Genomic DNA, 26,379 nt, shown 5'->3' on the forward strand with positions numbered 1-26,379 from the left:
ATGCAAGTTCACTTAAAATGTTACTGTTTTAAAAATGGTTTACCAAACATTATGGATTGAAATAAATAATAAATAAATATGTACATGAAGAAAACATATTGGGGGGAAAAAATCGAACAAATTGTTAACAAATATAAATATGGATAAGACATGTAATTGAAAATTCCCATTAGATATATTATGCATGATATTCAGTCGTCCAGCTTCTCTATTGAAAACGTGCGGAACCTGCGGCTCCTCCAGGCTTTTATTTGGAAAGTCACTTTACCGGAAATCGTATTTTTTTATTGGGCTTCACTGAGGCTGCGCAGAGTCGCGAGCTCCACCGCCTGCTCCCTGTGTGTTTCCACTGTTGTTCAAAGCTAACGGAAAGCAAACTGGGATCTTCTGCGTCTGATGGAAAGCAGATTGACCATCCGCTGACAAATCAGCCCGAGAGGAGAAAGAGGAGGAGGAGGAGGAGGAGGAGAGGAAGAGGAGAAGGAAAGACACGGGAGGAGTAAGGGAGAAGGACAGGGAGAGAAAAACCGGGACAGGATAATGCTGCAAATTTGACTAAAAGGTAAGAAAAGCCGCCCGATCGATACATATTGTTGATCGATCCCGAAGTTGTCGATACTGCGTGTGGGTCGAGGCTGAGGCGAGGGAGGTCAGAGCCGCAGCAGCCGCAGTCTGCAGCCGCTGAATGTAGGTCATTGTTTCTGTGGGCCGAGCCGAACCAAGCCGAGGCAAACCGAGCCGTGCCGGGCCGTCCTGCCGCTGCAGCCAGGCCGCAGGCAGGCAGGCTGGCTGAGGAGGAGGAAGAGGAGGAGAAGGAGGAGGAGGATGAAGATGAAGCCCTGCAGCAAGATTGGCTGGTGCTGCAGTAACCACACTCTTTTATTACCACTAATAATACGACTAATGGTGATCATAATAACACTCGTATCAAATAATGGAAACAAACAATACAAATGTTTAGTAACAGTATAAAAGTAAACACAAAAAGCTCAACATATTAAAGCCCTGAGGAGTAAGTGTCTTGGTTGTAAGTAAACAGCAACAATTAGAGTTGAACTTTGGGGGAAAAAACGCTTTGTTTCATTTATTAATAAGTCAACTGTAATAACATTATAGCATCAAAGAATGATCAGAAAAAGAAACGATGCAAACATGAGGGACAGGGACATAACATTGGTCCCAAATAATGCTTAGATAAAGAGATAAGTCAATGTTTGTGGCAAATTATATTAAGTCCAGTATTTGAATCTCACCCAAAGGTGTGCCAGGATGGGAGTGAGAAAAAGTTAGTTTGAAATGCTCAATACTAACATAGATATGGTATAACATAGTATAATTATACTATTTATATAAGCACACACTATACGAAATACAGTAGAAGTATAAACAATGTTTTTAAAAGGAGGTTTAAAGTGCAAATGATGGTTCAATGCATGTACAATATCAAAGGGTGGTTCACCGGCTACTGTGTCCCAAATTATAACCTGTGAATGAACTGAGCAGAAAGATTAATAATAATTATTTATCACAAAAGGCAATACAAACAACGAATGCACAGTCATCCTGAAAGATTTCACAAGGAATAGTAAAACATTTTTAGAAATATGGTTATTCATTTTCTTGCCTAGAGTTCGATGATAAGTTTGACTACACTCTCATGTCTGTCGTCAAATATGAATCTGGAGACGGTTAGCTTAGCATAAAGACTGGAAACAGGTGGAAACAGCTAGCATGGCTCTTTCCTAAAGTAACAAAATCCACCTACCAACATCTGACTCGGAGTGTTAAATAGGAAACTAGTATATAAACCAGTATCTATCGTTACATGATGAAACAATGGAAATTTAATGTCTGTCTATGTCTATGCTGCTACCGTGTTTACTGGTGACCCAGTAGTAGTCATCTGATCAGTGAGAGACAGGTAGCATACGCAGCTGTGAGCTGCTGAGTAAGAGTGTGGACTAGTGACTAAGATTGTGGACTAGTGACTAAGATTGTGGACTAGTGACTGAGCATCTGAACTAGTGACTAAGATTGTGGACTAGTGACTGAGTATGTAGACTAGTGACTGAGTATGTAGACTAGTGACTGAGATTGTGGACTAGTGACTGAGCATGTGGACTAGTGACTAAGATTGTGGACTAGTGACTGAGATTGTGGACTAGTGACTGAGATTGTGGACTAGTGTCTGAGATTGTGGACTAGTGACTGATATTGTGGCCTAGTGACTAAGATTGTGGAGTAGTGACTGAGATTGTAGCCAAGTGACTGAGATTGTGGACTAGTGACTGAGATTGTGGACTAGTGACTGAGATTGTGGACCAGTGTCTGAGATTGTGGACTAGTGACTGATATTGTGGCCTAGTGACTAAGATTGTGGAGTAGTGACTGAGATTGTGGCCAAGTGACTGAGATTGTGGACTAGTGACTGAGATTGTGGACTAGTGACTGAGATTGTGGACTAGTGACTGAGATTGTGGACTAGTGACTGAGATTGTGGCCTAGTGACTGAGATTGTGGCCTAGTGACTGAGATTGTGGACTAGTGACTGAGATTGTGGCCTAGTGACTGAGATTGTGGACTAGTGACTGAGATTGTGGACTAGTGACTTGACTTGCAGACAGGTGTTTTACAGGAGGAAATATTGCAGCAACCAAAAACAGTTTCAGTGTACGTATTGTGAATGTCATATTAAGGTAGACTTTAAATGAATACAATTTGAACCTTCCTCCTTTTAATTGTTGTGTTTGCATCTGTCTACAGATGTCCAACGTTACCGTGGAAGCGACCAACATGCTCCCCATCCTTAAGAAGAAACTGGCCTTTCTGTCAGGTAACACACACACAAACACAGAAACCATGATATATCATGTCTACATGTGAGGACTCTATAATCTCAGTGTACTTGCAGTAATCTACTCATCTGTCTCTCTTCAGGGGGCAAAGACCGGCGCAGTGGTCTGATCCTGACCATCCCTCTCAGTTCAGATCAGACCAGCATGGAGGAGCTCAGCGCCACACTGGACTACCTGCTCAGCATCCCCAGGTATGTTGGGAGTCAACTCGTCGCTGAGGAGCTGCTGGGTCTTTGTATCTTTGTATCTTGTCTCCAGGCAGCGTCTGAATCCAGCATGTCCAGCTGTACTTTAAAGGGCTTAAAGGATGATTCCAGTTTATTACACCTCGTCTTGGCCCGAACATCAGACGACCCTGATTATTAGATAAGCCCTCCCTCTTCCAACAGCTGTTTGTGAAGATATAAAAACTCTCTCCGATCGGTCGGAAAAGTTTCCCTGCGATGAGAGTTCCCATGGCAGCTTGACAAGTGATTTATTCCCCGTTTTATTTCTGCAGTAAAGATGTCGTCCGATGCTTTCAACTCGTTAGCACTTGTCAGGAATTTATTTCCTCCACAACACATAACACACGCTGTTTGAAATTCCTGTAGGTCAAACTGTGCTTCATGAAAACAAGGAGCATCAAGGCTACAATCGACAACACTCTCTGTAGGAGCTGGTGTTACACTCTAATAATAATTTCCAGAACAAACAAAAAGTCTTTTATTCGGGCCAACACCATATTTTCAAGTCTTATTTTTCTACTTCTGGATGCGGTTCATATCGGTGATGACTCGAGAACACAGCAGCTGCTTGAGTCCAATGTTATCGTAACTGAAATTATTTCCCAATGTACAAATATAACACCAAAGTTGTAATGAACTTGAATGAGCCTTGTTGGTATGGTTTGTAGTCTGCTAGTATTCGGAAGAGCCAGCAATAAAACGGCATTGCATTCGCAAGCTAACTTCTGATTTGGGAACTCATTCCTCAGATCTAAGTAAGTGGACATGAATGCACCACTCTGACGCTCCTGAAGTAACCTTCACACTTAATCTTAATTCACATACAGTCAGTTTGGATGTGCAGCCCAAATGCTGGATGAGCAGGAAACCCTGTCAGTGAGTGTTGTTCATAGTTTGAGTAATATACTTGTCTTATAAAATGCTTATAACATTTCTCTCTCTCTCTCAGTCAGAAGTGTAAGGCTCGGGGTTTCACCGTTATCGTGGACGGACGGAAGTCTCAGTGGAACATAGTGAAGACTGTGGTGCTCATGCTGCAGGTACGAACACGTGATATGGATCCCAGTGATGACATGAATGACTTTATGACTTTCGTGTTGTGACAAAGCCGAGTACGATGATGCTGCTGGTGCCGTTTCAGAATGTGATTCCAGCCGAGGTGTCGCTGGTCTGCGTGGTGAAGCCGGATGAATTCTGGGACAAGAAGGTCACGCACTTCTGCTTCTGGAAGGAGAAAGACCGCCTGGGCTTCGAGGTGAGTCTCTCAGCTGCCGTTCCGAGTTTTATTCGCTCCCTCTCCGGCGCCGAGAGGTCACTGGAATGATTTTGAGGTCTTTGTGGTTTTCTGTCAAACATAATTTTCACTTCAAACGATCACGAAAGGTTTTCTCAATCGGAGGCTATTTTTCCATGAGATTTCTGTATGTCGAAGTGTGAAAGCTGTTATTGAGCTTAGGCACAGTCCAGAGAATCTTCCCTGGTCAACCTGAAGTTGTTGTGTTGGTTGCCTTTCCCTCTGTGGGAACTTAACAGCCTGTCACATTTGGTTTTCCTGACCTGAACTTTTCTGAACCCTGTGAGGCTTCTCCTTCTGCTTTTTTTACAAATTGAAACGTTGCAGATATACAGTTTGTCATTAAAAAAGCAACTATGTAATTTTGTTGCCACGCTAGCGGCCTGGCTTTAAAGACGGCAATGTCGGTCTGCTGGCTGGTCCAGATTTAAACATCGCAACTATTGGATGGATTTAAGAACGTACAAGGAAGTAAACCGGGACTGACAACAGTGGAAGAAATGGTGCTGATATTATTCAATTCTTTTACATTATTTTTGTCTAAAAGTGCTTTCTGGGGACCGCCGACCCTGTTGGTGTCTCAAAGTGGGTGTTGGCTCCACTGCACGCATTATGATCTCTATTCTATAATCATATTTCACCTGTTTTTAATGTTTCCTGCACTGTTTGGCTCATATTTTGTATAAAAGACGTGGACGTGACTCCACCCATTGGTTTCTGGACTGCCGTTTTGAAGCCTCGAATTTGGCATTTTACTCGTCGCCATCCCGTTTTTTTGCAACCAGTGAATGGAAGTCACCATATTTGGACTGCGAAGTACTAAAGCTTACCCTGCTTTATGGTCTATTTGACTCTAAATGGACCATAATTTACTAAATGAACATCATGCTGTATTGAAGAAGACTTGAAACTAGAGATTAAGACCATAAACTCATGTTTTCAATGTTTACTGAGGGAATAAATCAAGTGAGAAGTAGTCATTTTCTCATAGACTTCTATACAATCTGACTTCTTTTTGCAACCAGAGGAGTCGCCCCCTGCTGGTCAGTAGAGAGGATGCAAGTTTTAAGACTCTTTAGCATTGGCTTCACTTGGCAGAACCAGAGGTTACCGCTTGGTTCGGCCGTGTGCTGATTCCTCACTTCTCAGCCAGTTGTTGAGAAATCTTCTGCTCCACTCTTTGGCCTCCTTTCCCCAGATAGTGAAGGGCTTCATATTATTGACTTTTTGTCCCACCACGCCTAACAGGCAACCGTGTTTATAGCCGTTCTGAACCAGAAGAACCAGTGTGGAAAACCCAGTTTTATCCAACTTTTGCGATAACCTCAGAGACAAACATACGGTCTGTATTTTCAGTTTTTGCTCTTGTGACGATATTTTGGTCCAAAAGCGCGCACGCACACACACACACACACGCACTTCATTGTGTTGTTAAGCTGATATCAAATAGAGAGAAAAACTGAGCCAGTTATGATAACCTTGAGCATTGTTAACTGTCCTTATTGTTGCTGGAAACCTGAGCCGGGGTCGATGGCGTGTGTGTGTGTGTGTGTGTGTGTGTGTGTGAGTGAGTGAGCGTTTGTGCGTCGTGATTACCGGCCAACCTCCCTCTCTATTGAAACAGATGGTTTTACTGACAGAGATCAGTAGTCGCTGTGACCCAGATTTCTGCAGCCATGTTAGCTCTATAGTTGTTGCCACGGTAACCGGAGCAAGTTGGTGGGTGTGTAGCAACTTGTAAAGTTGCCGCTCATAATAGACATTTAGTGCGTTCAAAGACGCTCCGACATTTAACAGTCGGCTCGTTAACAGCAGCAGTTTAATGGTTGTAGGATTGAGGTGCTTCGATAGATAACGCGCTGGGATTGAGTTTGTTATTTAAATGTGTTCGAGAACTCTTCTTCTTCACTTTATTTTAACACACACACACGCACACACACACACACAGCTGCTGGAAGGGAGATTCCGGTGACAGTGTTGAAATGTGACTCATCTAAACTATGGAGAGTGTGTGTATGTCACAGTGGGGTGTGTGTCGCACAGCTGCTCTAGAGTCTGACCTAACATTTGAATAAACACACACACACACTGAGTAGAGTCCAATTTCTCCGACAGCATCTGCTGCAGCGACAGCTGGAAGAACGGCTCTCTACCAGCTGTCCCTCAACACGAGTGCAGGTCAGAGTGCGTTATTGAGTGATAATAGGAAAGGATCAAATGTGCAGACCGGCACAAATAAAAAACACTTCTGTAAAAACCTGATCCAGATCAGCTCGCAGGCTGCTGATGAACAGTGAGCTCTCTATCTCCAGATTTAGAATGTGCTCTGGGAGGCTGAAGGAGAAGTGCGTCTTGTGATCCATGAACTCCTTTGGGTTGGTAAACTGATCTGTGTAATCTGTGATCAGCGCTGCTGTGAACAGCTGGTATAAAACGTCTTAGAAACCGTCTTAAGAATGGTCCTAAACTTTGATTTACGTGTCAAAACGTTCTTCTAAAGTGTAGGGAACTTTGTTTGTGTGTCCCAGCTGCATCACAGCTTCATGCACACATGGAGTGCTTTCCATTCGCCTGACGTGGCTCCTCACATCCCTCATCCTCTTCCGGGGACATAGGAATAGAAATGACTCACTACGCTCATCATCTCCACTGTCCTGCATGTATAGAAATATAAAAATGTGCAGTGTGTGGGGTTTGTCGTCGTCTGGCGGTGAGGTTGATGATCAGCATCCAACCCAAACTTCTCCCGTGTGCCAAGCATGCAGGAAGACTACGGTGGCCGACGCAAAAGTGTGAGATCGCGATGAGCCCCTATCTAGAGCCAGTGTTTGTCCCTTCTGGGCTACTGTAGAAACATGGCGGCTGGCTCGGGGATGAGGACCTGCTCCGTATGTAGATCTATAGTGGTGGTGCAGGAATGATTCCTAAAACCTGGAAATGATTCAGCATTGTTGCAACTCCGGTTCCCTCGTCTGGACGTCAATGGTGTTTTGTGTGTGTTGTTGGTTAGATGCCTGAAATAAGGTCTGTGGTGAACACAAGCGTCGGGTTAGTTTGTCATTTCAATGACTCGTTCTTCATTTTCCTTCAGAACTCTTGTATTTCACAGCTCTGATAGTCTGATACACACACATTCTAAACCCCTCAGATGTGTAATTAATAGGAATCACACTTAATGTGAATATTTGATTGTAATCATGCTGAATCATGATCATTGGTAGTGCGGGTATTTGGACAGTCTGTGTCTCTTTTACATGTGGGCCCAAACCCAATCTCCACCCTTATGGATTTACAGGATTTGTCCCACTGTCAAATCATCGAGTGTTTGAGTCTCTCGCAGACATTTTGAGCCCTTTGTGAACCTTTTCCATAAGTCAGCATTAGATGCAGACTTTGCCGAAGGGAATTACCCACAAATCATTGTAATGTGACTCTTAACACGGGGTAACCAGTGGACGCATGGAGACGTAAACAAAGAGGACGGGTCACGGGTGTTCAGCCTGTTATATTAAATGTACTCCGAAACATTAAGGGTTAAAGATGGAACAAAAATAACATGAAATCAGATATTTATTTATTTATTCATCAAATATTTGATTTTGTCATTGAAGCTATTTTGACAAAATTGAGTGAATAGATTATTTGAAGTTGCCTCTCATCTTGTGAGGAAAGAGTCTGGAAGACGTTCAAATCAGGGAGTACAAAGTATAAAATAAATACCCACATTATAGATCTTATTTGTTGTTGTCATGGTAAAGTGATAAGTTGCACTAAAGTGCTGTCCCGTTCATATTTACACCATTTCAAGCCCTCACAGTCTCTCACACTCAACCACTTACCAGGTGACGTCAGTAAGTCCCTGAGGGTCTGAGGCTTTAGGGGGAACATTGATTGGGCCTTAAAGATAAACAGTTTACTCAGTGCTGGCGTCTGTGCTTCCTGTCAGGTGATCCTGGTGTCGGCCAATAAGTTGACTCGTTACATTGAACCCTGTCAGCTGACGGACGATTTTGGGGGAAGTCTGGACTATGACCACAACGACTGGCTCAACAAGAGACTGGTCAGTATTTTTATTTTGAATAAATCCATGTGTTTGATATTTTTACTAAACTAAAATAAAAAGGAAGCTTGTTGCTATGGTAACCTGGCTCCAGGTCTTGGCCCGTTTGTTGACGTTTGTTTCATTTGTCGCAGGTTTTTGAGAAGTTCACCAAAGAGTCGACGTCGCTGCTGGACGAGCTGTTGATTATCAATGACAGCGACAAGGGCAGCGCGGTGGACAGGGAGAAGTACGCACACACACACATACGCACACACTCACACAGAGCTACAGTTTAAAGTGCACCAACAGTAGACAGATGACAGTCAGAGCTGTGTGTCTTTCTGTCCTCAGATCAGCTGACTGCGCCCTCTTGCCGTCTGTCGACCCCGAGACTGTCCTTCAGACCGGTAAATATCATCGCCTCTCTTTTTAACCCCTTTCAGACATGTTGCCCTCATGTCTGAGACCGATTTTAAGAGACTGTGCCTCCACTGCAGCGCTACTGGGAAACACAAAGAGGGTGTTCTCGCATAAAAATGAGGACAGTGGATTTTGTCCCCCGTCACTCACATTGAAAACACTTTAGGAGGGGATTATTTTTACAGCCCAGTATGAACAGGAGGAATGATCACAGCAAGCAAAATCTCTTTCGATGTTCAAATAGACATCTGACTGTTTTTTTAAGCCAGACTTAAACAACAATTGTCAATAAGACAAGAGTTATTGTCTTATTGTCTTACTGTCAACACAGCTCTTCTCACTTGTTGTCGGGAATTCTGGGTAGTGACTGAAAGAATCGTGCATCCAAGCAGCCAAACCTCCCACTCCATGACAGAGTGAGCTCTGTTTGTAGTCACACTCACAGCTGAATGAAGCGGCCTTCTTTAAGGTGTGTGTTATAAATACAGCGGCAAGCTTCAGGAAGAACTTCCCTCTCTCCGGCAAGGAAACTATAAATACATATCGGAATCAGAAATACTTTTTGTTGATCCTCGGACGGAAATTAGGGTTACGTTACAGTTGCTCACATTCTAGAATATAAATATTTAACTGATAAATTATAAGAAAATATGTGTAAAATATGTGCATCAATCCACAGTATAACAACAAAACATATGGAAAAATCTAAATGAGAAATCTGTAAATTATGTGCACTAAAATATAGAACTGCAAATAATAATACTGAAAATGGCATTTATGATTAAGTATGTAGAAATGCAAGAATAGTATAGATAAATAAGAATAGTAGAATAGTTAAATGATGGGGTTATAGCTGCTGATAGGGGTCAAAATATGTTATATTACAGACAACTCTTATCTAGCGTTTTCTAGACAAGACCAGGCTATATTTGATTCTAAATACAGAGTAACATTTAAGTTGTCAGGATCTTGGTGATAACATTAGATGCCTAACTTAGTTTTGAGCAGTTTACGAGTTTGTACGGATAGTCGCTCTGAATCATTTGTATGGAGTGCGTTCCAACACCACCAGCTGCCCATGTTTTTAGTCAGTATCGATGTAATGCTGCTGGAGGCTTTATAACCCATTTGCACTCCTTGCTAATTGGTTTAGGATGGTAGTTAATATGCCGGCAGAAAGAAAAAGCATGTTTTATTTTAAAAAATCGCCAACATTGCACTGTTTATCATAGCCAGAAACTGTAAAAAATGCCATCATCATCAGATTTTCATCTTTCTGACAGTCCTTTAACACATCCTGTGTGACAAACGCTTCTGTCACTAAAAGCAAACGAAACTAAGCTTAAAATTGTGATGTTTCACCAAAATATTTTTTATTCTATGCGTCTCATTTAAAATCTCGCCCCGAATAAACCTTTTGCTCTAACCAGATCCTCTAAAAAACAATAAATTCTGCGCAACTACAAAGCCATGATCAACTCTGCTGAGACCAAGAGTCACTTGACAAAAATTCTGCGAAACTTCCACTAAACTGCAGGCTGCTGAGCACAGTGCATTGAGGAGAGGACAGGAAAGGTTGTAAGTAGAGGTTGTAAAACTGTGAATAGCTTAATATATATGTTATGTGGAGCCTCTGTTTTATTTCCAACATTCGTAACACTTGGAAACAAGTTGTATATATAGATTCCATTGTTTGCCAATTTTTGTAAAATGCATGATGACGATGTGGGTGGAGAGTAAGAGGTCTTGGATAGTTGGTCGGCTGCCACCAAGACCTGGAGCTAAATAGACGCCGAGGATGGATGAGCGATGGATGGCTGCATTCACTGGACTGAGCGGCCTGTGTCTGTGGAAGGTGAAAGGAGGCCTTTGTTTGTGGTGCCACCCTCCTCCCTCTGCAGCATGTACACAAACACTGACACGTTATTGTTTCAGATGCTTTTTGTATAACGGGCTTTTAAATCTCAACCCCCCACCCCTCTCTGTCTGTCTGTCTGTCTGTCTGCAGGTCATGAGCTGCTGTCGGAGCTGCAGCAGCGGCGTTTCAACGGCTCAGAGGGAGGAGGACAGGGAGGTGAGGAAGCGGCTGTCAGTCATCCAGGTGTCACTGTGTTAGTCGAGCTCAGACGGACAGATGGAGGAATGAATGGATGAGTGGATGTCTTTTGTATCGTTTTGTGCAATTTTCTTTCTCAGAGATGAACAGCTGAAAGAGATCATTCAGTTGTTCCAGAGTTTCTACTACAGTACGACGCAGTGGATGAAGGTGCTGCGTAGACTGCTACAGTCCTTGGTACTTTATCACCCAACATCAGTGTTGGACCTCACTAATGCTCTTGAGGCCCGATGGTTGCAAATCCCTGCGAGCCTGGTTACCTAAAATCTGGTGGAAAGCCTGCAAGTGGAGGCTGCTATAGCAACAGATTAAGGCCCGTGGGTTTAGAATGACATGTTCAACAAAACACATAAGCATGCAGCCTGTGAGTGTCCACACATATTTGACCATTTTCATGAGACGTACGAGTGATGGATGTCTAAATCACTCCAAAAAAGGTACCTCTTCTCAGACAAGGGGTTTAAAGAAAACAAACTTTTAATGTCCTGAAAAGGAACCACTTTGTACGATCAGACCAGAGATCCCCCCCCCCCGCGCAGTTCTTCACGCCTGACCCGTCTCTGACCTCTGACCTCCAGGTCCAGCCTGGTGTCCCATGGAGGAGGAGCTGCTGGCTCAGCCTCAGGTGATGAAGCTGCTGGACTCGCTCAGGGAGCAGTACACCAGATACCAGGAGCTCTGCAGGCAGCGAAACAAACGCACCCAGCTGGACGAGATCCACGCCAAGGTCATGCAGGTAACACACACACAGCTGTGACTCTCTGTCTCCATCTCTGAATCACGTGTCAAAATGCTGTTTTATTTCATATATTGGCCAGAATCTCGTTTTCTTTTTTTTTTCAACCTTGGGGATGATTCATGATGGGTTGTTTTTTTTCTGCAAAATGCAGCGAGACTAAAACATGGCTGAGACATTAATGGTAGGTGGAATTGTTTCTAAAAACCTTTTAGACAGAGCCAGACTAGCTGTTTCCCCGAGTTCACACGTAGACAAACGATGTATGCTACATACATTGCTACAGTAGCCTCCTGAGTCTTTAAAGTCCTGTCCCGACTCGTTTATCATCCAGACTTTGACCTTTGACCCTCTGAAACGGTATCAGCGAGCAGCTCTTCTGTAGAAGTAGACTCCTCTGTGGTTACTGGGGCTCCTGCAGCCGCAGGGGCTGCTGGGTAACACCGCTGTCTTGGAGATGAGCCCGGGGTTGCCATGGGAACCGCACCGTGTCAGTCGCTAGCCTGGAGGATTTGAGGTTGGGCAGGGGGGGTGGCCTACTTCTGGATCGAAGTGTGTGTGTGTGTGTGTGTGTGTGTGTGTGTGTGTGTGTGTGTGTGTGTGTGTGTGTGTGTGTGTGTGTGTGTGTGTGTGTGTGTGTGTGTGTGTGTGTGTGTGTGTGTGTGTGTGTGTGTGTGTGTGTGTGTGTGTGTGTGTGTGTGCGCTCTTTAAGGCATCACTGACCTGATAAATACAATTAAATCATGATACTACTGACACACATCTGGATGACCATTCTAGGTAATACTGCACTGTATAGTACTACAGGAAATACTCATGACTAGATCATTGTGTATTTATATTTTGCAATAAACAAACACAGAAAAGCTTTTTTAACTGAATTATTTTTTTAAAGAATTTAAACATAAAACACGGGGTCACTACTAAACAAGGCACACTCACTTTTCCACAAATAGCTGTAATATACATTGTAAATATTATGTAAAACACAAACATGTTGTATTAGAGAATTAAATGAAATGAGTAAATACATTATTTAAACTATGAAAAGATACACAATGCGTTTTTCTCCCCATTTTTTATTTCGGTAAAATTGAAAGGGCCAGTCCACCAATTTCACACTTGAAGTTGTCTCAGATCAGACTTGACACTTCACATTTTGAACAGGCTGCTGGCGTGACAAACTCGGGGCATGGTGTTTGAAAGGTGCGGGCATTTACTAGGTCGAGAGGGTCTATCGTAAGAGTTGCATTTTGGGAAATGTAGGATCAAGCGTTTCTTGGAGCTTGACTCATAGTTTCTTCTTCTGCTGCTTCGATTTTGACCTTCCTGTTTTAGAATGTACTTCTTGTGTCTCCTGAAAGAGCAGTGCTAAATCTCTGGAATGCCTCTTTAATACCCAATTCATAAATTAAGTTATACTTTGATGAGTTCTGTATGTTTTCCGATTTCCGATTTCCGATTTCACTTTGTCACTGTAACATGTCAATTTATTTGTGGAAAACGTAGTTTATTTTAAAAAAAAAGGAAAAGTGACTTTGGTACTTATTCCTATTTACATAAGAATAGATTTATGGACAGTGTACCTCGCAGTAAATGATATGACGTGATATCATGTTTGATTGCATCTGATAGCATCACAGACAGACGAGTAGAGGCTGAGGGCTTCCTGCTGGTCGCTCTGCTGCTCTGCACCTCAGACTTCCTGAGGCCGAAGGAGATCCTCACAATCGCCATCACGTCTCCCAGTACACATTCTCACACGTCACAGTAGGAGACACGCAGATATGAATAATATAACAAGAAAATTTCGCAAGAAATTTTGACAGTGTGGCTTCTACTGCCCGAAGACGTCGTAATATATGGCTACACACGCCGATGTTACCGGTAGTATCGTTGAGGTTCGATTGATATATCGCTTTTCTCTTTTCTGCATTTTAGATTATACTCTTGGATTCAATCTTGTATTCCTGATGGACAGTCCACAAATGGCTCCCGTCATTTCTGTACTGGACATATACATCTTTGTTTGAGAAGCCTTTGGAAATGCTTTTGGAAATGATGACGCTCCCATCATTTCTGTACAAACCTCATTCTGAGCTTCATGTTAAGATACAGTTACTCTATGGGGCTTTTATTTTGAAAGGCTGGGACTGAGTGGGTGAGAGAGGGGGAGAGGAGACATATTCATAATGTTTGACACACAAACACAGAGGTTATTAAATGACAGGCTTCATCACAAGCATTCCAGTTAGAATTCACTCTCTGGGGCTTTTATTTTGAAATGGGAGGGGGGGGGGGGGGGGGTTCTCTAAAAATATCTAAGACCTGAATGACTGTATGATAGAGAGAGAGAGAGAGAGAGAGACATAAAGAGAGACTGAGTGAGAGACAGACAGACGGAGAGATACAGACAGACAGAGAGGAGGTTTTTAGCAAATTGGCAGGAGTCTGAGTGCCAAAATATGGATACCGTGAGAAAGATAAGACTCTGCCAAATGCAGTAATGTGTTTTTTATGTTTGTGGTGTTAAAAATGTGAGCTCCAGAGCAATATACAAAACTGGTACCGTCTGCTTTCTTTGAGAAATGAATGGTCAGATTTAACATGGAGTCTAATGGCTCTTTGAGCCAAATGTGTAAGTCTGTAAGCACAACATTTCCAAGCTTTTGGGCCAAAAATGGTGTATAAAGAGTGAATTGTTTGGAAAAATCACAGAATATTTTCATGCTCCGCTCCACTCTGACAGTTATGCTCTCACTCTAGCTCTTAACGAGCCGTGCAATACACACCCATTATAAAATCTGAAACGGACCCAAAATTTTCCTGAAACTTAATCTGTGACTTCATGAAAACTGTGCTAGCTATCAAAATGTCCATTTGGTTCAATAAAGTGCAGCGTTTTGTCTACGTTTTAAACTTTGAATCATGTTTCTACGTTAATGTACGGCTAGTCAATATGGGCCCAAAGTTAAGTGGTTTTTTAGCTCTCTTCACGCCGAAACCCCATTCAAGTGAATGGAGAAATTTTGCTCTGTTTTTTTGGGGAAACCGCTGGGCGAATCTCTCCGAAAAATAGATAGCACACTTCCCGATCACGCCGCTGTTGGCAACGCTGTGTGAGGAGAAGCACGCCAAACTTTTGGATAAAGATTATTATTATTAAATCCGCAGGATTACAGTCGGTGTGCTTTGGCACAGGCAGTTTTACTGCCTTTGTGCCACAAAGGCACACTGAATTAATGGTGGTTGAGTTCATTCATATTCTGCTTCAGTTTCTGAGCCCTGGTTTCCAAACCGTGCGAGTGCTCCAGCTATGAGTCGGAGGGGAGAAAATGAATGGGACCGGCGTCTCCCACTTGCTCCCTCTAAAGCATATCACTCAGTGTGTGTTGTGTGTTTTCTCTCCCTCTTCATCTCAGGTGGTCACCTGGCTGCAGGGTCCAGGTTCAGAGCTGCTGAAGACTCAGCAGGCGATCGGGGACTCGATGCGCGCGGCTCAGGCCCTGCAGCAGAAACACGAGGAGATCGAGAGCCAGCACAGTGTAATGCAACGCATCGAGGAAACACACACACACACACACACACACACACACACACACACGTCATCATGTGACAAGCACATTGATGAATCAGATTTGGGGTTAAATACAGATCTGAGTAGAGTTTTGACCGTGAAGAAGTCCGCCAGAAACAAATTCACTCTTAATGCATTTCACATGACACTTTCATGTTGGGGTTTAAGTGATTGATACCATCAGCAGCATAAAAAAACGTTCACTAAAAGTCTGTTGTTTGTGCCTTTATGTGCAACTTTTTATGCTGCTGTCTTGGCCGTGAGTCCCTCGTAAAAGAGACTTTAAATCTCAATGGGAATATACCGGTAAAATAAATGTTGGATGACATTTTTTAAAATCTTCATCACTGTTGGCCGACTTACAGCAATATCCCTTGAATCGACTCAACAAACATTAAAGGACCATTTCCATTTCTTGGCCAGGAGAGATCACACCCTACAGTCAAGACTCAAATTAAACAAACCGTCTCCGGCCTTTATGCTAAGCTAAGCTAATTGTTTCCAGACTCCAACTTCACATTGGACTCACAAATCTGAGGGTGGTCTCGATCTTCTCAGCAAGAAGGCCAATAAACTTATTTCCTAACATGTCAAACTCTCCTCTTGAAAATTCCTTTTCATGGTATATTTACAGATTTTACCGCTCAGTCAGAGTGGACTAAATATTAGCAACTTTTCTCAGTAAATTGCCCACACAATTCAACCTTAACCTTAATGAAAGCAGCATTTATTGCATGACTGTCGTATTAGAAGTTTTAGCTAGGTGTACCTAAAAAGTGTATGCTAGTTCTGTATTGTGTCGGGCTCATTCTGGGTCTGTGTGTTCTGTACAGGAGTGGTTCGCGGTGTATGTGGAGTTGAACCAGCAGATCGCTGCCTTGCTCAGTGCCGGCGAGGAGGAGGAGGTGTTGGAGCTGAAGGCGCTGCAGCAGCAGCTGAGCGACGTCTGCTACCAGCAGGCTGCTCAGCTGGAGGGTCGACAGAATGTCCTGCAGGCGGCGCAGGGCTTCCATGGAATCACACAGGAGGTAAGCACACACACGCGCACACACACACACTCTGCATAAGCTTGCTGGATGTTCAAACTGGAAACAGCCTCCAAAAAAAGGAACTTTTTGCACATCCAGTACAGAGATAGGTCCGGGACTATTTAGCCTAGCTTAGCACAAAGACTGTAGATGGAGAGAAACTGCTAGCCCCATCAAAAGTGAAAAAGATTTGCTCTTCAGGAGGTAAACTGATGGATCACATGTTGTTCTTTCCACAAACTAAAACCAGAATGTTCCATGATGAATCCGAATGTGGATCAAGTGGCATGAAAATATAAGTGCATGTTAATTATTCTGAACAGTTAAAGCTCTGTGTCCCCCTCTGCAGTTGTCCCAGCAGTTGGACGGCCTGCTGGGCATGCTCTGTGCTGACGTGGCTCCATCTGACGGAGCTTCGATTCAACAAAACCTCAAGCTGTTGGAGGAGAAGCTGCAGACTGTCGGTCCGTGCTCTACGAATGATAAAGCTTGTCCTCTGAAATGATAATGCTTTTTTGAGGCGTTAATCGAAGTGTGTGCGTCTACGTCTATCCGTGCAGAGGCAGGTCTCGCTTCTCTGCGTCAGAAGGGGGGGCTGTTAATGGAGCAGATGTGCACCCAACCGCCGTGGCCTCTGGAGGAAGCGGAGGAGACTCCAGCTGGGGATCAGCAGGACAACACTCAGCACGTCCAGACCGTGATGGAGGAGATGCAGCTCCGCAAGCAGAGGTAGCTGTCTTTTCTTTTTCTGTTCAAAGCGGGGAGCAACGTGGGGTTGATGATACTTGAACATGATACAAACTTCAATTGTTTTAGATAAAATGTGTGTCTACTGCTGAACTAGATGATCAGATTTAGGCACCTGGAGTATTTTGCTTACATTCCACAACTACAGCTCCCAGGAGTCTTTCGATTTTTACTGTACGTTAAGACCAATAGTTGATCAATCAAATTTTTATTTGTATACAACTTTTTGGTTTTAAAGTAAAAGCTTGAAAGGGAAACAAGACTTTTGTTTCTAGATTATGCATTTATGGGGTCACTCTCAATTTTTTTTATGTATGTAACATGCAAACTGTGCGACTGTTAAAGCTATTGCAGACATTTTCCTCCCTACCTGTTGAGGTCCTGTGGTAGGACTTTTTGCTAATGCTAATGTTGCACGGAGTAAAACACATTTACAACTACAAGTATACAACCACTGGTCAGATTTTCATCAAATTTCCAATGTCATTCCTGCTCCTCAGAGGATGAACTCTATTCAATTTGAATGTGACCAAGACTTTCCCTCTAATGCCCCCCCCTCCCTCAGGAGAAAGTTGACATTTTTAGCTCCACTACAGGTGAAACACTTGAGAATAGATAAATCCTCAATATGTCGTTCATTTTATCCAACTCTTTCATATTAATGCTGTAATGGACATTGCAGCTTCTAGGGGCCGATAGCGGCGCGACAAACTGTTAGTTAGGATATGTGAATGAAGCCTGTGTGTGTGTGTTTCAGGTGTGAGGACATGGTGGATGTGAGGAGGCTGAAGATGCTACAGATGGTCCAGCTGTTCAAATGTGAAGAAGATGCTTTACAAGTAGGACACAAAAACAACAACACAACCGACAATACTTCCTGTATTGATGAGATAATCATGTGTGTGTGTGTGTGTGTGTGTGTGTGTGTGTGTGTGTGTGTGTGTGTGTGTGTGTGTGTGTGTGTGTGTGTGTGTGTGTGTGTGTGTGTGTGTGTGTGTGTGTGTGTGTGTGTGTAGGCAGTGGAGTGGCTTGGCGAGCTGTTGGACGCCCTGTTGAAGACCCACGTCAGACTGGGCGACGACTCTCAGGAGACCAGGATCATGTTGGACAAACACAGGAAGTTTGTGGACGTCGCTCAGGTGAGACACCTCCAGACAACTCTTAGGATACTCAAATAATAAATGTAAAACTGTCAACTCTAAGAGTCGGAAAAAATAACGAATTGATGCTGAAAATGATAACGGACTCTCTGTTTGTCTCCGTCTTCCCGTCTCTTCCTGCAGAGCACGTACGACTACGGCCGTCAGCTGCTGCAGGCGACCGTCGTCCTCTGTCAGTCCCTGCGCTGTACGACGCGCTCGTCCGGAGACACTCTGCCGAGACTCAACCGAGTCTGGAAGCAGTTCAGCGTCAGCGCTGAGGAGAGACAGCAGAGACTGGAGCTGGCCCTGAACTTCCACACCGCCGCCGAGAGGGTGAGACGGGATGAAAGAGAAAAGACCTCACCATTTTAAAAAAATTATGTCTCAGGTGTTGCAGCAGCAGTAAACATTTTTTTAAAAAGGCATGTGCAGTCGGGGCACTTGTTGGTGGTCTTTTCAGTGGAAGCAGCTATAATCAACGTCGCACAGGGACCCCGGCACACCACTGTAGCTACACAGATGTTGAAAGTTAGATTTTTACTGTGTTTCAGGTGTTACAGCAGGAATGTGTGGACCCAGAGTCTCTGGATGAAGTCGACTCTTCTGGGAAAACTCTGCTGGACAGACTGACCTTGCCTGTTATCTTTCCCGATGGGTACGGACACACACACACACACACACTGACGTACGTTCCCTGGAGTCTAAACACTACTAAGCACTACATGCCTAACTCCAACCCTATTCTTAAAGGGACAAGATAAGAGATTGGGAGCATTTCGATTGCCGCTCCACAGCTCTCAACATGGCGACGTCTGAGCCGGCAGCTTTATCACCTTTAACATATTCACCTTTTATGTTTAAGGATATCGGGAACGTGTTAGCAAACAGCTGTTTATTGACAAATATATATATGGGGCAACATTAGCATTCATTTGGATTTTTAAGTCAAATGTAAGTCCAATTTTCCCTCTCTTTTAGCTGTTTTGGTCTCTACCGACTCCTGAGGGAAACATCTGGCTCTGTAGCTGCTAAATGCTACACTGTGTTCACTAACTGTGTCTGTCAGCTGTTTGGTGCTGAGCAGGTTGTGTACAGTGGGTTTTTAGAGCTTTGTAACTGAAAACAGCTGCAATGAGAGCGGCAAGAGTCTCTGGTTGAAAGCCGCTTAAAGCACGGTGCCTTGGTAGCTGAATGTTAGTGTTGTGCCACATAACGGCAACTCCCCTGGTTCGATTACAAGTAGTCATGTGAGCCATTGTTGATATAGAGATATTGATTATCGCTGCTTATAAGCCTAAAATTCAATCACCTTTTTTTTCGTGCCCACTCAGGAGGTGAGTCCCCATAATGTGACACACACTTCATATGATACAGACTCCTAACTCAAAATCCTTATTGTTTCAGGACCGAGCAGTACTTCGGGAGTCCCAGCGACACGGCGGCAGCGGCGGAGGGTGTCAGGGAGCGCCTCCTGCTGGTTGAGGAGCGACGGCTGCAGCTGCAGGAGGTGGAGCTTCATAATGACGAGGAGGAGGAGGTGCTAAACGGGCAGGAGGCGCGGCTGGACGTGATCGGCGAGAAAGAAGAGGAGGAGGAGGAGGAGGAGGAGGAGGAGGCGGCGGCGGCGGGGCAGCAGGATGAAGACTTGGAGAGGACCACGCAGGACTGCTAATGGACTGCTGTCGGCGTTAAACGGAGCTCATTAACGAAAGGCAGCTCATTAAATTCCATCGAAACCTGCGACCGGTTGCTTCTGTCTCCCAGCAGCTTTCCATCAGCCTCACTGCTTACCCTTCCTGAAATATGGGAGACATGTTGGATGTGATCCTGTCACTCCGATCAGCAGAAACTGAGAGGGCTCTACCGCCGTCTGCTCTGGGAAAACAGCGCCCTCCAACTGTTTTTATGCCGTTACGCCATCCGGTAGAACTGTAAAATACTGGAATTATTAATATTCATATCTCTGGATGCTCTGTTGACGACGGCTCGACTGTGAAATAATATTTGGATAAGAATTCTTCTAATGTACAGCTAACGCCACCTCATCTTTCCCAGCATGCCTTCCCATGCCTTTCCCACTTGTTTACCTAAGTGGGTGGAGCTTCCATGGTGCTACCGCGGTTACCAAGGTTTCTGTCTGTGCCTCCCCCGACCTCTCGGCTTTCTTGCTTCCTCATCCCCCTTTTATTTCCCTCCCCCAACAGAAGATTAACTCGTTGGCCTGTACAGGAAGGGGCGGAGCCACAGTATATCAGGTGTGCAGCACCATAGACTCGTCAGGTGACGGGCTGAATGACATGTACAAATGAGCATAAGCATAGCAACTTGTGGAGACAGCTACTAGTCCCAAAGAGCAACAACATCCAACCGGCTTAAAGTAAAACATTTCCATTATTAGTGAAGTTCCTACATTGAGTCTTCCTTTGAAGTTGAACTTTATGGTTCCCCTTTAAATGTGGGGACACAGCATGTTGCACCTTAAACAAGATATTTTATTTCTGCCTTCTAAGACCAAAGGATGAGGATGACCCGAGGATATATCCCGGAAAAAAGTAACAAACTAAGTTGCCTGAGTTTGGCCAAATAATGTAATGTATTCAATTTAGAGCATTGATTATTGAATTATGTGCACAAATTTATTATTTTTCTCTCCCGGACTCTGTATCTTGGCAATTACAGATTTAACCAAATGAATACTCGAGTGGAAACACACAGAAAGGAGGAAGAGATTGATTTATAGAGAAGATTCACTTCAACTCGAGTTCGGCTGACTGGACGTTTCTTGAAATGGTCTGTGGGACTTGTAGTTGTAACATTAGTGTTTCCATGATGCTTAACATCTTTCAAGGACCCAGAGGCTCTGACCACTTCGCTGTTCTAAATAAGCTCGCTGCCTTCATGACGTGAAAATCAAACCTGTGCCGCTTTTTTCTGATCCAGACTGAAATCAGAAAAGGACAGATTCCTTTTTCTATTTATTTTCACTTTTTTTAAGCAAAGCCGTGACTGGTTGGTGTTTTTGACCAATAACTGCTGCTGTAAATGTAACCGCTAAATACTGCGTCTTGCTCTCTGTCCAATAATATATACATATGACATCATCCTCTAAATAAAGAAGCATTTTAAAGTTGCTGTCCGAGGTGTTTTTTGTTATTTGTCTGAAGCTCACTCAACCACAGTCACTCATTCTAAATGAAACTGTAAATGTTTTCAAATAGTTTATTTAAAAAAATGTGTTTCACCACTTCCACACTAACTGTTAAAACATGGACATGCAACATTGTCCTGCTCCTTAAATAGATTACATCATTACATTTTAGCTTCACATGCTTCCATTTGTACACTTTATACAATCTGTTTCTTGTTGATGTACAACAGCTACCACTAGAGGGCGACTGTTCACCCAGACGTTCCCTCAGCTGTAACACCTAAACTATTCAAAATGAGTACATGGGAATGTGTGAAGACATTTCAAGGCAGTAACCTTCACCCTTGGTTGACATACATATTTATATGTTCACAATGTTGACAAATTAACTTTGGATAAATAACGCTGAGAAGGAAACAGATTTTTTTGCCTCCAGGAGCCGGAGTGGATGCCTTGGTGTTGACGTTGGCTCAGAGCCACAGAGCGGAGATCTTTAAAGTGTTCGTTAACTGTGCAGGTCATCGCCGGTTCTCCTTGTCCAAAAGGTCTTTGGCCTCGTTGATCTTAGCGGCCAGATATGGTGACCCGCCTGCACACACACAAACAAACAGTCTGATTCCGTGATCACTCCTTTAACACTCAACCATCCACAAGGTCTTTGGCCCGGGTCACTGGGTGATACGTCAGTATGAGGAATTGGACATAGAACCCTTCTTATAAAAGCAATAAATACATGTCACCTTCTGGTACGACGCCTAGGCTACTTACGGATTTATTTCTTCTCTATTAACTCTACGTCATGCACATTTTTCTCATTTTAAAGTGTGTATGTGTAGTATGTCCGCTCTGGGTGTTGTTTTGTATTTGATCTCCAAATGGGAAACAAAACTTTTTTTGTATTCATGTTTTTATTAAGGCCTACATGTGCCAGATTTCTAATGTATATGTCAAGCCCTAAAGACTATTCTGTAAAGTTACATATTGTCACCATCAGATACTTTAACTATGCATGAACAACTTATATAAACAGTTTCTGCTCAGATTGTGCAGAATTTGTGACCATTTACATGTATTCATGTCACAGTTTATGTAATCTGACTCACGGGATGTAGACTGCCTGCCATTGGTTCTTTCGGTGGATAGTTGTAAACGTATACAAAGGATATGTTTACAACATTCACTGTCTAACAGACACATTTTTGCCCGTCCAGTGAGCTCCAGAGTCCAAGTATAGAAAGGGTTCACCTCTAGGGCACCAATGATCAAATTAGGTTTGTCTTTTTTTAAACAGTAAAAGTCGTATCGTATAGATTGTGTGGCAAGTTTTTTTTTCTGCACGGATTAAGCTATCAATGCCAGGACTCGCCTCACCACGTGCAAATGTTCCACCAAAACAACTTCCCTCTACTTTGATTGGTTTTAATAAATACTAACAACCCAGGGTGGCTTTTCTTCCCCCTTAGTGCAGAATTATGAGGGATTCAGCCAGACCTTCCTCCAGCACTGGCACAGCGCTAACTGCAGTCTTACAGACATCTGACTTTCTGTCACTTTGACGGTCAGAGTTTAGGCTCACCTTTATCTGGATGGTTCAGGACCATCATGCTCCGATGGGCCTCGCGTACCTTGGCCTTAGTGCTGACTGGGCTGGACAAAATAAACAAATAATACATCTATGTGAGCAATCATCCCGTTACTCTGAGCAGTGAGTCACACACACACTGAAGGACTTTCAGATAACATTTAAGAGATATAAACCACAACACATCTTATTACCCGATGCCGAGAACGAGGCTGGCCTCTCGTTTGGACATCTTCTGCTCAAAACCTCCTTTGTAATACGACGAGAAAGCCTGTGGTGACAGAACAGGACTAGAGCTTTGATTTTCAATTTCCAGAGGTTTCTCTATATATTCTTTTCTGAGGTATCGCAAGAGTTTCTTTGAACCACCTACAACGTGCACAACAAAAACAAACAGGAATAGGTCTGGATGGTAAACATCACGGCTGATGTACAGGAGGTGAAATAATGACTCACGGATGAGGGCATCTTCCTGACGGTTTCAGAGAAGACCTGCCCAAGAGGCTTCCACAGCTGGAATGCATAGCGGCCTGTGGATCAACATTCATGGAACAGTTTAAAGACAAACACATCTTCTAAATGAAAAGGGAGCAACAAAAGCAAAGCAGAAATCTGAATGGAAAAGTCTCACTTAAAAATATAATTAGACGGCACGAAGGGGTCAACATTTTAGCAATGAGTGAAAATAAGCCGAAACCTGGAAAAGAATAGTGCACATGCAGATAATGTTATCTTGGCAAATTACTGATCTTATATCAAACTGTTCTTACCCGCAAAACCTGCAGCAGCCACACCGAGACCAACTGCGATCAGAGTCCCTCCCTGTCAACAAAACACCCGTCACACAACACAGGTTCTTAAAGAGAGAGCAGCGAGCCACGGTCTACAAAAATAAACCTGATGGATAATCGTTTGTCAGCGATTGTTTGTGGAAAAGAAAATAAGTGCTCCAATAAAACTTGGTATACTTTAATGCAGAGGTGCCCGCGGGCACCCTGTCACCCGCAGGGACCACGTGAGTCGCCCGCGAGACACGTTCTAAAAATAGCACTAGTCACCATTGGAGCTCCGTCTAAAATTGTAGTTGCTGTTCTTTTTTAATCAAAAACGCTTGCATTAGTGTAGATTTTAAAATGACAATATTTCTTGTCATAAGAGAGTTGGGTACCCGGAGGCGCACGACGGACAGCCAGGACGAGGCCGCCGCAGCGCACTAGGTTTTCAGGTTCCGAATGGCGGGCGCTTCCCGTTGGCGCCAGACGCGCGCCGCGAGCGCACCCCGTCGTCAGGTCTGTAAATCCTCGGAACAGGCCGCGGGGCAACAACTCAGGGGTGGCGGGGGAAGAGGCGAGGCAACGCAATCCGACCGAAAAGGCCCAGACTAGAGGTTTGAACGCGGGCGCCTGAAGAAGCTCGCGCGCCTCGGAGGGTCGGATCCCCCGCTCGGATATAGACGAGACTCGTTACTAGTTTCTTCGTTGAGAAAAAGGTACCGTTGGAAAAGCTGGTGTCGGTGACAACAGACGGGGCTCCCGCGATGACGGGCCGGCATGCAGGCTTCATTGCGCAATGCAAAGGTGACCCAGACTTCGCAAAATTTCTACATTACCACTGGATCATTCACCAGCAGGCGCTATGTGCAAAAGTAACCGGCTTTAATCATGTGATGATACAAAAATATCAGAGATGTGATTCCTCTGACTTTCAAATGTTGAAACAGATTAACAGAAATAAAAGTTGCATGTTTATATATATATGTGTAGCTATACCATCATTGTTGTGGAAATCATTCTTAATAATTATTGTGAGGAATAATTAACTGACATGTGATCAAACAGTCTCTTCACATATATTATTATTATTAAGGTGATCTGTGCAACTTTGTTATTAAGGAAGTTTGTATCAAATAAGTAGCCCTTCGTACTACTCGGTACCCTTGAAGTAGCTCTCAGTTTCAAAAAGGTTGGTGACCCCTGCTTTAATGAGTACTTCAATTAGCAAGTAAATAGATGGAATTCCAATGGAATACTACATTTCCTATTTAGATTTTAAGAAAACTATTTTCACAAAGGCTTTTTTTCTGCCAAGTTTATATTTTCTATTCTCAGGATCTCTTCCATTTTGGCCTCTACGATTACTTAATAATGTGCCATACTGATGATATTTAGTGACTTAACACATCTAGATTGTGTTGTGTCAATAAGTTGTACGAATGATTTTATAACTATAAAGATTGTGCAGCTATCGAAATTAAAGTCATGAAGACGCCTCAATTTTATGAATATTATGAATTATTTTCCACAAAAAAAAAAGGTGTTTCTATCCCTTGTGAAGAGTTATTCTCCATCATAAGAAACGTTAGTACAACATAGATCTATCCACAATCGTATTATATAACTGTTATATATATATACATACTGCAGGGTGAGCATCGTATGTGCACGCAGGGTAACATCTTTTGATTTAGGCATAGTAATATGCAAAATAAAAAGAATGTTAAGTACCTGATGCAACATGGAGGTAGCTGTTAGCTAAGTTAAATGGCAGGACGTTCACCTGAATCGATATTCAAAAGGCATTAATCATGTTAAGTTTCTCATTAGTAGTAACGTTAGTATTACTGTGTGTACCAACTTGTCCTAAAAGATAAAAACGTAACGCTATATTAAACCATCGGTCAGCGGTAAAAAAAATTATAAAAAAACACAAAATGACCCACTATTAAAAGGGGCTTTAGCAGCTAGTTAGCTGTAGTAAGTTAGCTAGTTAATACACCTGGCGCTATTGCGACAGTCGTGACGTGCCGTTACGTTAGCGGTCACTGAGGTTACGTAACACACACGTTAGCAGGTACAAACCAGCCTGGTTTAGTTTAATTCACTCCACAAAGGCCTGCAGCGGGAAAACAAATACTTGCCAGTCGTCTGTCTGTATCTGTGTCGCTCCTGGGGTTCGTTTTAGGAGAATATTCAGCGTATCGCATCATGTCTCCTCCGTCAACGGTCACTCTACTGGCGTTCGCCATGTTGCTTCAACGACGAATGTCAAAATCACGTGATTCAACGATACAGCATCCGCTTTAAACTTTCAAAATAAAACTCAACGACCGAAATGCGAAGCCCTAAGTAACTTCCTGTCTAGTATCCAGCATCTTTGGGAGTTTCAGGAGCTCAATGCAACCTGATTTTTTGCCAGTTTTTCAGGGTTCCTAGTGGTAAAAAATGTGTGATAACATTGCAGCAATGGTAGCTTTCTATGTGCTATCGCTCCCCTTTTCATCACTCCATTGTTACAATTTTTCCATATTGTTTGCCAGCATAGAGGGTAACCTACACAGGATATCATGAAGTAATATATCAATGTAAATCTTAGACAAAATTCTATCTAACAGTTACATTTTAATGACACTGAGGACAACATAATTTGACCTCCAATGCTGCAATAGGGCAAACTTCCTATTGATCT

The 26,379-nt window shown here is 43.3% G+C and overlaps 2 protein-coding genes across 2 annotated transcripts; one reads left to right on the forward strand and one right to left on the reverse strand.

Annotated features, from left to right (window-relative positions):
* Nucleotides 1–303: 303 nt before the first annotated feature.
* sestd1 (SEC14 and spectrin domains 1) lies at nucleotides 304–21,314 on the forward strand. The gene is made up of 19 exons (XM_076081834.1): nucleotides 304–562; nucleotides 2,764–2,833; nucleotides 2,938–3,046; nucleotides 4,032–4,122; nucleotides 4,224–4,337; nucleotides 8,323–8,436; nucleotides 8,571–8,665; nucleotides 8,770–8,825; nucleotides 10,847–10,912; nucleotides 11,533–11,690; nucleotides 15,113–15,235; nucleotides 16,101–16,295; nucleotides 16,645–16,759; nucleotides 16,856–17,024; nucleotides 17,800–17,881; nucleotides 18,059–18,181; nucleotides 18,326–18,517; nucleotides 18,736–18,839; nucleotides 19,589–21,314. The coding sequence occupies exons 2-19, from the start codon at nucleotides 2,764–2,766 to the stop codon at nucleotides 19,854–19,856; spliced, it is 2,244 nt and encodes a 747-aa protein (XP_075937949.1). The 5' UTR covers nucleotides 304–562; the 3' UTR covers nucleotides 19,857–21,314.
* A 75-nt stretch (nucleotides 21,315–21,389) lies between these two features.
* On the reverse strand, nucleotides 21,390–25,972 carry dnajc15 (DnaJ (Hsp40) homolog, subfamily C, member 15). The gene is made up of 6 exons (XM_076081835.1): nucleotides 25,832–25,972; nucleotides 23,685–23,736; nucleotides 23,371–23,444; nucleotides 23,109–23,185; nucleotides 22,909–22,979; nucleotides 21,390–21,921 (listed from the first exon to the last, which is right to left on the reverse strand). Exons 1-6 carry the CDS (start codon nucleotides 25,937–25,939, stop codon nucleotides 21,851–21,853), a joined length of 453 nt encoding a protein of 150 aa, XP_075937950.1. The 5' UTR covers nucleotides 25,940–25,972; the 3' UTR covers nucleotides 21,390–21,850.
* Between the last annotated feature and the right edge of the window lie 407 nt (nucleotides 25,973–26,379).

Source organism: Anarhichas minor, unplaced genomic scaffold (assembly GCF_050575085.1).
Source record: "Anarhichas minor isolate MPS153535 unplaced genomic scaffold, ASM5057508v1 ptg000087l, whole genome shotgun sequence".
Taxonomy (NCBI): domain Eukaryota; kingdom Metazoa; phylum Chordata; class Actinopteri; order Perciformes; family Anarhichadidae; genus Anarhichas; species Anarhichas minor.